This window comes from Aulostomus chinensis, chromosome 22 (genome assembly GCF_037954235.1).
Source record: "Aulostomus chinensis isolate RoL2024-O1b breed Wild chromosome 22, RoL_Achi_v1.0, whole genome shotgun sequence".
NCBI classification, from domain to species: domain Eukaryota; kingdom Metazoa; phylum Chordata; class Actinopteri; order Syngnathiformes; family Aulostomidae; genus Aulostomus; species Aulostomus chinensis.
The window spans coordinates 15,764,419-15,778,729 of NC_141341.1; the positions used below are offsets into that span (position 1 = coordinate 15,764,419).

General features: G+C 42.2%; 1 protein-coding gene across 6 annotated transcripts in view; it reads left to right on the forward strand.

Annotated features, from left to right (window-relative positions):
* The window catches only part of col16a1 (collagen, type XVI, alpha 1), a 72,516-nt gene that overhangs the window by 26,309 nt on the left and 31,896 nt on the right, over positions 1-14,311 (forward strand). For 3 of the 6 annotated variants that reach the window (XM_086192842.1, XM_086192847.1, XM_086192845.1), the window contains exons 8-23: positions 452-520; positions 4,098-4,130; positions 7,268-7,303; positions 7,422-7,457; positions 7,657-7,689; positions 7,837-7,881; positions 8,635-8,673; positions 8,795-8,857; positions 11,019-11,063; positions 11,167-11,262; positions 12,203-12,241; positions 12,356-12,400; positions 12,516-12,551; positions 12,651-12,764; positions 13,477-13,512; positions 13,928-13,963. In XM_086192842.1, the coding sequence (XP_086048968.1) occupies positions 452-520; positions 4,098-4,130; positions 7,268-7,303; positions 7,422-7,457; positions 7,657-7,689; positions 7,837-7,881; positions 8,635-8,673; positions 8,795-8,857; positions 11,019-11,063; positions 11,167-11,262; positions 12,203-12,241; positions 12,356-12,400; positions 12,516-12,551; positions 12,651-12,764; positions 13,477-13,512; positions 13,928-13,963 (801 nt within the window). The remainder of the gene's footprint in view (positions 1-451; positions 521-4,097; positions 4,131-7,267; positions 7,304-7,421; positions 7,458-7,656; positions 7,690-7,836; positions 7,882-8,634; positions 8,674-8,794; positions 8,858-11,018; positions 11,064-11,166; positions 11,263-12,202; positions 12,242-12,355; positions 12,401-12,515; positions 12,552-12,650; positions 12,765-13,476; positions 13,513-13,927; positions 13,964-14,311) is intronic. The other 3 variants (XM_086192844.1, XM_086192843.1, XM_086192846.1) reach the window with 3 other exon arrangements.

Sequence of the window (14,311 nt, forward strand, 5' to 3'; positions counted from 1 at the left end):
CGTCATTAAATATCTACTGCAGCCAGCCAGTTAGTACTTCTAGTCTTTTCATCATCTGTTTGGATTATTAAAGTTACCTGGTGTATCTGGAGCTTCAGGGGTTTTACTCTAATTCAGAAATGTTTTCTTGACTTTTATGCAAATCGGTGCAAATTTGATTATGCAGTGCTGCATTTGCATAGTTAAACATTCCATAAAAATATTAATAATCAAAATTAAATGTTTTACTGCAATTAATCAGCCGGAAAAGTTTCATGATGATGCCGGTGTCCTGCCTCCGAAAACCATCAATATCAGTCCAATAAACTGGTTTATACCAAAATGTCAGTGTCACCTAGACCTCGGTACAACAGTGCCAAGGTAAATGTAACACAAACTTGTGTCTATTTGAAAAATCCGTTCATCCTATATTAATTATCCTGCCTTATTATTGTCTCTTGCATGGCAACAGTGTCCACCTGATGCTCCCAAGAGCCGACGGGCGGCAGAGAATGACCTGTTGGAGAACACTTTCACCCAGGTAACAGTCACCCTACAAACAAATACCCAGAGAGAGAGAGAGAGAGAGAGAAAGAGAGAGAGATGTTTACTGTCCAGTAAAACATATGAACTGATATAAACCAATGCAAAATACACACACAAACTGTAAGAAATCATCCAGTAATCTGAAAATAAACCTCTTCCTGTAATTGTAATACCTGCAGGTTAATTCTGTCAAACAACTATAGTGTCATTTCCATCACCAGTCAGATCCAGATTGAACACACACTAACACACACACACACACACCTACACACACACACTAACACACACACACACACACACACACACACGGCTGTGAGCAGCTTTATTCTTTAAGACAGTTGCCTGTAATTCTCCCCCTGGCAAGCAGACCGTAACCTGTAGGACTGATACCAAACGGCGCTGTCGTTCTTCCTTGGAACGCGTTTGTGGAAAATGTATTTTCTACTCAACTCTGCTGCAATTTTTAGCGCTGGGCTTCATGACACATGACTTCAGGTCAGTTGAGCAGCAGTGATTCCAAGTGTTGTGCAGGAAGCAAATACAACCTTATGCAACACTTTTCCGCATTTTTGATTTTATTTTTTTTATTATTTCTTCGAATTTCCGTGTTGATTTTTTTTTTTTTTTGTGGCTGCTTCAGTACTGCCTGATCTCTGATATTGTAGAGAAAAACCTAAATGGGAATTCTTTTTGTTTTCCATTCCTAATTGTGTCATTGTTCAAAATTCGTGGGATGCATATCCGATGATCAATTCTTCTGAGCCCGATGTTTATCTCATGGAGTGTTGGTGTAAACTCGAGCAGTCAGGAGAAAGTAATCAATCCCAAAGATGGTTGCAGCAGCTCAGTCTTATAATAACTCAGGTGTGTAATCTTGGTTTGTTTCTCGCTCTCACCTGTCACTCTCTCCTCTTCTATCATTTGTTGTTGACTCTATCTTAATGCTGTGACAGTATTTAGCCTTAAAGTAAACTGTTCCACGCTTATTGTCGCCAGCATCTGAGGTGCATGCAGCTCCATTCATCTCTGTCTTCTTCCTCTTTTGATATCTCATCACACATATTGCGCACACATGCACATACAGGAATACATCAATTTGAGGAGCTTTTTTTTTTCCCTCCTGTGTATCAGCTTTGTACATAATAAATGAACAGTCTAATCCAAGATTTGAGTTTGGACGCCAGATGTTACTGAGCCGTAGCTCCTCTTCCATTAAACTAATCCTCACTGAGTGATGGCACATTAGGGTCAGCCTACGTGGAGTTTCATGAGCTCCGTAAGTGCATGCAGACCTGTTGTGTTGTTGCCGTGGAATTAGAACTGTGTCAACTTGGGTTAACTGTAAGAGTATATCCCAAAAGGTCAACATACTGGGAAATATACCTCTTCTACCCTGATGATATAAAACGATATTTCGCTGAACAGTTATTGCAACTTTCTGAACGGCTTCGGTTCCAGAAGTGAATTTACCACTTGTTTTCTCCATTGACGTGAAAATCTTTACATGAAGAATTTTAAGCCTGGAATTAGGCCAACCAGCCACCAGATAAACTTGGACACGGAAATACTTGATTTCAGGGAAAAAGAGACAAGAAACCAGAAAAAAGGCAGTTAGCCTGTTGCAAGAACATAAACAGCTGTATGGAAACTATAACTGGACAACTGACTTGAGTTGTGTGGGCTGTAAACATTTTTTTTGGTTAGAGGGACCCATTATATAATGAGCGAGCAAATGAACTTGAGGAGTGTGGGTAGTGTAGTGCAAGTGCAATTACAAATAAAGAGAGGATTTTCTGAATATAAGATTGATACTTTATGAACTTGTGGCCTCTACATGACCAAGTCCCATCATGTCAGAGTCTCCTAGCTGGTGGTAAAGTCTACCTTGGATGGTTATGACATTATTTGACTAATAATAAAGTCCTTTAAGGAGACGATAAGTGGTATTTTCACTTCTGGAGCATCACTAGCTATACTAGCTAGCTAAGTGCTAGCCTGTTAGTTTAACCGAGGTATAATATTATTGTAAAAACATCAGTTTTTAGACTATAATTTGTTTTTCTGGCAATTTTCTAGTGCCAAGACTTGACGCTAGTCTTGAAAGTTTAGGAAATATCTCAGACGTTTCTCCTCTGAAGCCGGTTCTCTCTACGCTTTGTGCTTCCAGTGAGCTTGGATGAAGCTAAGCTAGTTAGCTGATTGCTGATTTAGGTTAACAGACTGATGTTGGGTGATATTAAGTTTCAGCAAGGAAGAAAATGAGTCATTTCCCAAAGTGTTCAGCTTTTAAGTAAGGAAAAAAAACATTTCATTCCACACTGACTGACAGTGTATCACTGCATCAAATGGAAATATTGTAGATGTTTTATGCAACAATTCTGCCTCACATCTGTGTCTTTGAAAGCCTTTTGGATCTCCACCAGAACTTAATATAAACTTCTGTTTGTTTGAACAAGGCCTGGCTGCACAGCATGAGGGTGAAAAATAAATCATTCTGGTCATGTTAAACAACTGTGTTGTTTTTTTTCTATAAAACTCCTTTTAGAAGCATCAGGTATCAGGTTTGGTGCAGAGGTGTTAGTAACATTGCTCGTGTCAGTGCTTCGGTCACAGTGCTGCCTTCCTAAGGTATGACAAATCTCACCCACACTGTTTCTTATTTTCCAACACTGCAAACCTCTGCAGGCTCTCAACCCCGTTCCCAGCTGAAAGGTCATCCGTTCCTCAGAAGATCCAAAGACTTATTTTTTTATTATGTCTTGTTTCCCCAGTTTCACTGAGTCTCTTCTTGACTTTTTACGCTCAAGTCCAAAATAAGCTGGAAAATTAGCTCCCTTCACTTGTTGAAACTCTTCCATATTTCTCGTTATCCAACATTCTGTCTCCACCATATTTCTTTCCTCCATCTTTCTTGTTGTCACTTCTGTCTTATTTTTAACTCTGCGGTCCATTTCATCAATTGCGCGAGAGCACATGAGGTACACACTACTTCTCTTTCCTTCTCCCTTTCATCTGTCGTTTTCACTCAGAATAGAGAATAACCGTTAATCACCGATGTTTTCAACATACTTGTTTTTTTTTTTTATTCCTTCTTTCTCTGTTGTGTATCTGATGCAACGAGATGTAACAGGCAACAAGGTTTAAAGGAAAGACAACAGCTTGCCAAAGGTGCTAGTTGATGTTGATATTATGGAGCTGTTCAGATGCAGTTCTGACTAGTACTGCGAGTTACTTCACCAGATTTAATTTGACTGTGAACTGCCACCGAATAGGAACATGAATTAAAGGCTCCAAGATTAGAGGCAGATGTAGATTCGTTCCTTGATATAGTTTGAGTGAGACGTAAAGTCGAATCAAGACGATGCGGCGCAACCAGTCGAGCAGACTAAATGTGTTGGATGAGTGTTAGATGAGCCAGTTTGGGCTATGAAACTGGCAGCGCTTCCAAATTAAGATACTTTGGACTGATTTGAAGTTAAAAATTTGAGCAATATTGTGCTCTTTTCATGTAAAAGAGAAGCGGGATTGACGTTTTTCCTTTCTTTTTTTCCCCCCTTTGTCTGCGCCAACAGGATATCTTTGCATCCAAGGATGGAGCAGAGAAAGTAAGCCTCACACTCACATATATCCCAGTCTTCTGGTATGACATCATAGAATTACTCCAAGCAGGAAGTCTTTTTCCACAGGAGGTTTATATGTTTTCTATTCCCCGATCATCTGGTGAAAAATACGCTGGCCAAATGTGCTTCAGTGCATGCGGTTTGAAAACAGACTTTTCTTCCTCCCTCACCTACTTTTTTTGACTGACTGAGGTCTGATTTACACCTCATTATGCCTCTCATTTGGGAGTTGCTGCTGCCTATTAATTTTGTCATTCACCTATAATAGCAATGTTCTATTCACGAATAGCATAACAAAACTCCAGACGCTTCATTATGTCGCTGCTGTGTGTGCTTGCTTGCTAAAGAAGGTGGGCCCCCTCCCCTTCCACTTCCTCTATGTAGGTTAGTAACCAGGTTGGAGCATGCAGCTTGCCCTGTCACATGGGGGTTGCGCTTGCAAAATAAATAAATAAAAAGAAACTTCTCTTTTATGCCATGAATTTAATCTGGACTTTTCACTCAGAGGCTAAAAATAAGTTTTGGAATCCATTAATAACACAATATTATACGTCGCAAAAGACAAACCTACCAAGCAGGTACATGTGATTATTGCACTAGAGGTGAGCTGAGTAAAGGAGTAAGGTTTGTCTCCTGTTGCTGAGTCAGAAACCACCTTTGTTCTGTGTTCATGCCAGTTTCTTTTGTGGTTTCCTGCTTCGCCAGTGACTTATGAGTCAACCAGCCTTGGCGGAGGTGGGCACTCTCCGAGTGCTTTCTAGTTCGTGTACAGTATGTTGTCAGCTTGTTCTCAGACATGCCACTAAAGCCTCTCTTCCGATTGAAGAAAAATAAGCTTCTGATGTAAAGGGCATGGGTGAAGTCGGGATTCACTCCTGGGTCAAAGGACCCTGAAGTAGACACAGGAAAGCTGTTTAATGGCTCTGATCAGAACCAATGTCAGCACCACAGCCAGGTCAACCTGCTTATTTACCTCCACTTACGCACGACAAGCAGTCGGTGTTCCAGTACCAGCAATAATGTTACCATGACGGCGATGAAAACTTGTCACCTCGGCCAGTGACTTCATCCTATCTCTGCCCTGAGGTCAACCGTCTACATCAGGGGTGTCAAACTGGTCCAGTAAGGGCCGGTGTGGCTGCAGGTTTTCATTCCACCCGAGCAAAAGCAACACCTGATTCTACTTAAATCAACTAAGCTGTGTCCACACAGCTCATTTGTTGGATCAGGTGTTGCTTTTGCTTGGTTGGAATGAAAACCTGCAGCCACACCGGCCCTTACTGGACCAGTTTGGACACCCCTGGTCTACATTCAAACATGGACTGTAGTCCAGTCAGCATGGAAACAGGAGTTGCCCTCCAAGCTGCTTTCTACTGTGTGTTCGCTCTGTTTTCTGATGTTTCGTGATGTTCAATGTCACACACCAGAAAAAAAAGCAAGGTGACGTTTCGTCTACTACTACTTACAGGAAAAGAACCCAGTCGACTTTTGGGAGGGTTTCCTCAGGCTAAGAAGCTGCGTGTACGTAGGAATGTACAGTGGGAAAGGGATACTATATAGGAGTAACAGTGCCAAAAAAATATGGCTGACGTACACGACAGTGCGACACACATGCAAACACACACACACACACACACACACACACACACACACACACACACACACACACACACACACACACACACACACATCTCGATCAATTTGACAACACGTTGACAGCATTAAGAAAAGGTGCTACAACTTCACATCACATTAAAAAAAAATGTTGCACACTCCATCAAATGACAACTGAAGTCAAGTGCTTGCAAGTGATGAACAGCCTTTTTTCATTATTTGGGCAGCCATAAGGTTAAAATAAACAAAAGAAAATTTGTAGTTCATTTCAGAACATCTCCAAGAGTCAACATATTCAGCTTCATTAGAAGCGCCCTCTAGAAACACGTCTGTTCTCGTGTTTCAGGATTGCATTAGTACGAGTTTGCTGTGCGTTTTTTTTTTTTTTTAAATCCTACCTGTGTGTTGTCAACCTTATCGTATTAGACAGCATTCACTAGCTTGTTCCTTTTGTAAGCAGCCATAGAGCCAGATATGGTTTTGTTTTTTTGCAACTCAAAGGAAAAATAACTGAATTCCATATCTCTAGACAAGTAAAAAGTAATGCTGACGAATGCTGTTGAATGTGTTAGAAGACGTTTTTAAAAAGCAAATCGTTTTGTCCGTCAAAACCGTCATCTCGGTGAAGGGTAGTCCTGATAATCACGCTGCAGAGAGAAGTGCCCTTTTACAGCTTTCAGACGTTTCCATTTAAACAGCCGAACAACGTTTTCACCGCGTAAATAACAAAGGTTTTGAGGTTTTAAGTGGAAATATGAGGATCTGACTAAGCACACGTTCAGAGAAAAGAGCTCGGAAAGAGTGACTCGTCATTGCTGCTGCAAGAGCCAGCCATTGATAGATTTGTAGCTTGTGTGTGGTTGGGGGTGGGGGGATTACACAATGTGTCTGCGGTGCCATAACTAGCCTCCTTCTGTCGTCCCAGCAAGCCAATAGTTGCATCTTCAATATGTGCAAACTTCACGGTGTGTGAAATCAGCGCTCCCAGAAAACACCGGGTGGGGGTTTTAATTACTCACTTCTTGCTAAAAAAAAAAAAAAAAAGTTCAGTTATTTATAATGGTTCTCCATATTTGGTGTGTGTGTGTGTGTGTGTGTGTGTGTGTGTGTGTGTGTGTGTGTGTGTGTGTGTGGGCCCACTTGTGAGGAGCAGCTGGTCCGCTCAATCCGGTGTGGTGGGAATCAGACATTCCTATTGATCTCTGTCTCCCATGGGAGCTGTGTGTTTGTGTGTGTGTGTGTGTGTGTGTGCACGTGCACGCTCTGCCACCTCACTTCCTTTTTATCTGCATGCTGTAGAAGTTGAGGATTTGACTTTAATTTTGTATAATAGTGCCACCACCTGGAAACAAGTGAAACTGCAACACTCACACCCACGCGCACACACACACACACACACACACACACACACACACACACACACACACACACACACACACAAACACACTTTCCCACAGAGCTGCATTAAAATACAGTCTAATAATAATGATCTCTCTCTGTGTCTGTAGTGTGCTGGTTGTTTATTCCTGAATAGGGAAGAAAATGTAAGGATCATTGATCTTTACTCACACTTCTTTCCATTCAATCATGTGGAAATTGTAATACTGGCGTGTTCAAATGTGTGTGTGTGTGTGTGTGTGTGTGTGTGTGTGTGTTTTGCAGGTAGTACATGGAATGAAAGGAGAAAAAGGTGACAGGGTGAGTATGTAAAATCTGTGCCCAATATAGTCAGACACAGTACTAAGTGTGGAATATGTGACGTTATCACATGTGCCTGAACATGCTTGGTTCTGAACACATACACACACATCTCTATGGTCCGTGATGATGCCGTGTATAAAGCTAACTGCATTCCTCTGCCTCTTATCCTTCTTTTTTCTCCCTCTCTCCATCTCAGGGTGACGACTGTTCTGGCTCCCATTCAGGTCCAGTAAGTCATGTTTCCATTACATCGCCCTCACACATTGCGCCTCTTTTTGTTGAGAAGCGTTGTCTCATTATTTGGTACGAACAGTCTTGTAATCGGCCCAAAATTGGTCTGTGATAAAACATGTCAACCAAGTGTCTCTAACCTCAGTGCACAGTGGGACCCAAGGGCCAGAAGGGAGAGAAAGGAGAGTCGGTGAGTGCCAATCTTCTGCTACAGGTTATAGCGTCACATCCCGCTGCATCTGAACCAGTGGAACCTTTCAGCTGTCCGTTTGACCTGCATTCAAACTCCCGTTTCTAAACAAACAGGTCCTTTAGTAATTTTGCACTATGAATAATTTTGTCTGTGCGTGTGTGTATGTGTGTGTGTGTGTGTCTGTCTGTCTGTCTGTCTGTCTGTGCCTGTGTGTGTATTTGTTTTCTGTTACCTATGGAAGACCTTTTCTTGTATACTGTAAACACCAACCTTACCGGGACCTGTTTTCCTCATGTGGACCAAAGCTTCTAATCCAGCACAACATAAAATCTGAGCCCCTGGTTGACGTTAGAGTTCAGGTGTGAACTGAGTTTAGGGTTAGTTTAGGCATCAATATCTTAGAATTGGGATTAGGATTAGGGTTTGGTTTCATGTAGTTGGAAGTCGATGGAATGCCTTCACAAGGATAGTTGCATAAGCCTGTGTGTGTGTGTGTGTGTGTGTGTGTGTGTGTGTGTGTGTGTGTGTGTGTGCGTGTGCGTGTGTGTGTGTGTGAATTGAGCATGGTGGTTGCTGGCTGGTTACTGTGAAGTTTGCCATGCACCAGTGAGGGCGCGCGCGCGCTCGCGTGTGTGTTTGTGTGTGTGTGTGTGTGTGTGTGTGTGTGTGTGTGTGTGTGTGTGTGTATGTGATGTCTTTTTAGAGTCAGGTCATTGATCTGGGCCTTGTATCCATTCCTTTTCTCCACAGGTGCTGCCTGCCAACTGGGGCGAAGCAGCCAGGTACAAGGTGAGAGGTTTAAGGAACTTTCTGTGATAAATATAGACGATGTGACCTTTATGATCATCTAATGAATTTCTTATCGTTTCTCTCTTTCTGTATGGTTCACACTTTTTTTTTCTTCTGCCAGGGCGAAAAAGGTCAGAAGGGAGAGATTGGTCCGCAGGGTCTCACAGGCACTCCAGGGAAGGATGTAGGTGTTTTATTCATCTTGTTTTTTTCAACTTTGTACTTTGGCAGTTGTTACCTGGACCATACCAAAGACGTGAAAATTGTAGATTCTTGGAGGAATGGTTTAGTTTTGTTGGGTGGGGGTGTTCTTAATTCAAGACCGATCTGAACAGATTATTTTCCCAAATTAACCTGATGCGTGAGGGGTTTCTCTCTAATCTTAAATCTGTTTACAACTCGAAATCCTGTAACAGAAGAGCAACAAAATATGGCGCAGAAACTCACATCGTCAAGTGAAGAGAATTTTATCTTGTAGGACCAATCAGCGCTAAAAGCTGTATTAACTATGCTCATTCTGTCTTCTCAGCCATGTCTTCATCCTCATTTTTCATCTTTTTCTGCATTTTAATGCAAAACATAATTCTCTAAAATCGCCACTCTGAAATCATTAAGGGTGAGTCAGTGCTCCTCCATGTTGAGTTAATCATCTGTTGCGCCTGTTCGTACAAAACCTTGAAAACCTGTTGAAATCATCTATGGTCTCCCATGATGTAAAATCTGTTATGATTTGAAGATCATCTTGAGGCTTTAACTGCACATAGCGCACGAAATAACACACATAAGCGAACCACATAAATCTGCCACAAATAACAAGGGCAAGCAACATTTTCTTAAACCATCATTACTACGGCTGTAATGACTACAGCTACTCTTGTGGAAATTATGAGAATAAAGAAGCGGAGGAGGTGGGTGTTTCGGTGTGAGCTCAGCGAGCAGACTGAACACGCGTAGACTGATTAAATACTTCCTCATCTAGTCATAAGCAGTTGTGTCTGGCTGGCATCGGGGGAATTAATCGACCGCCCGCCAGAACACTTACAGTCTTTTGTGTGAATTTTTTTTTTTTTTTAATCCGAAAATTACAAGTTCAGGCATGTTCCTCTCCAGAGATTGTGTCAGAGTGCCCTTGAGCAAACACGGATTTGAGCAGAATGGCCCACTGCATGGCTGTTATCGGTGTGTGTGTGCATTTGTGTGTGCGTGTGTGTGAAAGAGGCAATGCAGTAAATTAGGGGTGGACATTATTGGATTTTTTTTCCAATATAACAATATTTTGTGACTGACCAGGCTGGTGTTTACAGAAGTTGATGTTGGAACACATAAAATTGGGACTTTGACTCATTAAATCATATATGTATTGTAGCTTCATCCTCACTGATGATTAGTGCAGAAGAAGACACTTGAGAAAAAAGTTTGGCCGATACAAACATTGGAACTGATCATGTTTTTAAAAACGACCAACGTCATCGCATCCTGATGACATGCCGGTATTAATGTAGCAGTTCAGTTTAGTGTAACCCGTTTAAAAACGTAGCTTGGAATATTTATTTTCATTACCACAAGACTGCTAAAACGAGCTCAACACACTCATGCATAGACACCAACACACACGCACGCACACACACACACACACACACACACTCACACACACACACATAATCTCACCCACTTTTATCAGACTAAAGAGCAGATATTCTGTCAATTTCTATGGTATTACTCTTAAAACCCAGACTCCCATTGGTACCCCCCCTCCTCTCTCCCATAGCGTTAAGTCAGCCTGTTAATGCCTGTTAGATTAGGCTAGAGCAACAAAGCTTGCACAATCAATGCTGCCTCATTGACTTTGCTGTTCGTCTCTCACACAGGCAGTCTCCTATTCAGGAAGACTTAAACCTTTTAATCTTCCCTGTTCAGAGCGGTGATCCTGTGGGCGCATGAAAAGTTTTGAGGAACAAATTACAACGCGCTCAGAGATATTCCCCTGGTTTCAGCATCACACACATTTAGCTGTTCGCCGGGCTAAGTGCTTGTCGTGGACAGATGGATTTGGTGAAGGATACATTTTCTTAAGCCTCCCATCCATCTGACATTGTGACTATGAATGCGCTTGTTGATGTGACTTGAATCAGGCAGGCAGAAAATGTCACATATGCACCGCTGAAGATAATACATCTTTCAGACTCTACTATTCCAATTTTAAGATGTCAAACAAATGAGAGAAATCAGAGGATTTATTTCGCAGTGTATGTTTTTTAAGATAGAAGTTGAGATAGAACTTGTTTGATTACTCTGTGGATGTGTCTGACCTGTCACTTCTCCCTGCGTCTGTCTCCATCTCCCAGGGTCGAGCAGGGTCCATCTGTGTGGTCGGCCCCAAGGGACAGAAGGTCTGTCTGCATTTAAGTCACAGACTCTCTCCCTGTCTATCAACCTTTCACACGTTCAGTTCATTCTGGATTCAATAGAGCTGTGGTGAACATGTTTTCCCAGGGTACTCCAGGCTCAGTGGGACCTGAAGGGCTGGCTGGAGAGCCAGGGAAGCCTGGACTTCCAGGCCCACCAGGTGTTGGGAAGCCAGGCTTACCGGTGGGTGTATATTTTGTGAAAGATCCGTTCCACACATGCTTGAATACACGCAAAAATACCGTATTTGTCACTGTAATGTGTGTCCGACATGTTTTTGCAGGAGAAAACAGAATCAGCAACCATTTTTAGACCATTATCTCCTCCTCACAGTGTGTGTTACGCCTTAACGTTACCACAGTGTGTATCCAGTCCCACCTGACCCTCCAACATCCCCATCGATTTTTTGTCTTATTCTGTTCTGAAGGGCAAACACATTATTTCACTGTCGTATTAAAGTGATACTTCACACCAAAGTATATTTTGCCCTCCGAGTACCCACAAATAGGTGTTTTGAGCTCACAAAGATGTGTATTCTCTCTTGCATTACTTTTTTTTGAGTCAAAAAGACAGAAAACTGTACAAAAAGCAGTGCATTAGGTCGTTGTCCAGGATAATCCTAATCTAGCCGTATGCTCAGTAATCGACAAACATCTTAATTTACGCTAAACACAAACTGCAACCCAAACAATGGAGGCTTCATAGTTACATAATGTACTTCTGAATGGTGAATTTTAGACTGAGATTGGCATCCAAAAAATTTCTGATGTCACTAATCATACTTAAAGCATCTCCTCTTACGATCAGATTTACTAAGAATTTACAAACCGGTAGAAAACAGCCCTCCGTCATAAATTACGCTCCAACATTCAACGGTTGGAACAAATTGAAACACACATTTTTGACTGGAGGGTGGCTTTAATTAAAAGGGGAAATAGAAACCTAAGGGCGCTCGAGTGATGGTGTCATTTCACTGATTTTCTTAATGTCCTCACACTCCTGAAAGAGCTTGGACCAAATAGAACTTTAATTAGATAAAGCAGCAGCTTTAATTGGCCCTCACAGAAACCTAAATGCAACCTAAGAATGGCATTTGGATTCATTAGACTCGTTTCCCTAACAGGGCCCTCCTGGTGTGCCGGGTGGTCCAAAAGGAGAGAAGGTAAGTTTGGCAACTGACTCCGGATTGTGTGTGAAAGTGATGCTGCAGCATGACGTAAGAGACGGTTTTCTAACTGTAACAGTATTCGACACGTGCAATGGTGTGTGTTAACAGGGGGATACAGGACTTCAAGGAGAAGATGGATTGCCTGGAGATCCAGTGAGAGACTTTTAAAAAATTGATTCAGTAATATTATGCATGAGCTTCGAGTGTACAGTATCCCGCCTGTGAGCTGATGCATCAGTGTTTGACTGGGGTTGTGTTGTTTGCACAGGGACCGAGAGGACCAGCGGGGTCCAAAGGAGAGAAGGTATAATACCCAGTAAACATTGCCTTTAATCTCTTTATGGGCATGTCGGTGTGCTTTCTCATCTACATAATTCGTGTTTGACTCTTGTTCCATCTTCAGGGTGACCCATGCGAAGTGTGTCCTGTGCTGCCTGCAGACATGGGCAACACAGTGGCTCTGCGAGGCCCTAAAGGAGAGCCAGGATTGCCGGGGCTAGGAGAGAGAGGGCTGCCTGTAAGTGCACCATAATGTCAGAGTGTAATCTATCACCAAACCAGCCATGAATGTTCCGTTTAACATTTTTACGATCTTGCTACATGTTTTATTAGGGTGTGTGTAGTGTGAATTGAACCTAGAGCAATTGTTTGATAGTGTATGTTTCTTATCATTCTGTTGAAAGGTGTGGCATTTATTTCTACCTTGGGGTTGCCCTTGTTACTCTCACAGTGCTGCAGACGCTCAAAGAAATGAAAGTGCAAAATGCCAAGAAAAGTTTATTCTCCACAGCTAAGGTCATTTTGTTAATGTCTCAGGACTCATCGTACTGTGGACGTTGTGTTTCTCTATCTGTTTTTTGTTTTTTTTTGGTATCTTCTGTCATGTCCCAGACAATGAAATGATTGGTAGTGGGGTGGGAGGAGAATATAAATCTGAAAACTTCAGAGAATTTCTGTGCAACAATTTCCAATAGTGCAGCCATCTATCAAATCTGTTTAGGGCAGAATGAACAAGAAGGTAGAGTGCAACATGACCCCAAGTCTAACTAAACTCATCCCTTCTTTTCCCTCACTCTCTCATTCTCTCTCTCTCTCTCTCCCTCCCTCTCTCTCCCTCTCTCTCTGCATATATATGTATTTGTATATATGTATGTATACACATACATATGTGTGTGTATGTGTGTGTGCCTCTGTGTGTGTGTGTGTGTGTGTGTGTGTGTGTGTATCAGGGACTTCAAGGTACAGATGGCAAGGCGGGACAGAAGGTATAGAGCTTCATTTACAGCTCATTCATATTCACGGGCAGTGTGACCTATACACGCTCATCTGCATTCTCACACATTTAGATACGCTAACATCAGCATTGCAGAGGATTCTCTCTCTTCTCTCTCTGAAAGCAGATACAAGCAACTCCATAGTGCGCACGAACACACATACACACACACGCGTGCGCGCACATATGCATTCACATTCAGAACACATACAAATAGCTTTGTTAGATCTATATGTGCATGACTGCCCACCACACACACACACACACACACACACACACACACACACACACACACACACACACACACACACACACACACACTCATTAAAAAGGCCAATATGCTTCTATGTTCATCAGCAAGACTACTTTACTATCTTCACTGTTTGTGTTTTTGTATGTTCTGGTAGGGAGAACCAGGATCAGGTGCTGCCAAAGGAGAAAAGGTCAGTTTGGTGTCTTTTATTGGGCTCAAGGTTTATCTGTTTCCTGTTCTGACTGCTCTCAGACAGATCAAATAATCTTGGAGCGCACTCAGTCACGGCCCGGTTGAGTCGAACCATTCTGAAGCACGATTATGTGAAACTCCACTCCAGACTGAGGTTCTGACACAGTAATGCATAAAGATGACAAGTTTGCATCCCAAACTGTAGGTCTGTAACTTGGTTCAACTGATAGTGAGGAAACTGCCCAGAAAATATGTTATTATTTCGTCATTGCCCTGCAATATCGTTCCTTACATGTCTGGATATTTGCTGTATGTACAACTGAAACACCCCCGGTCACTGTCATGT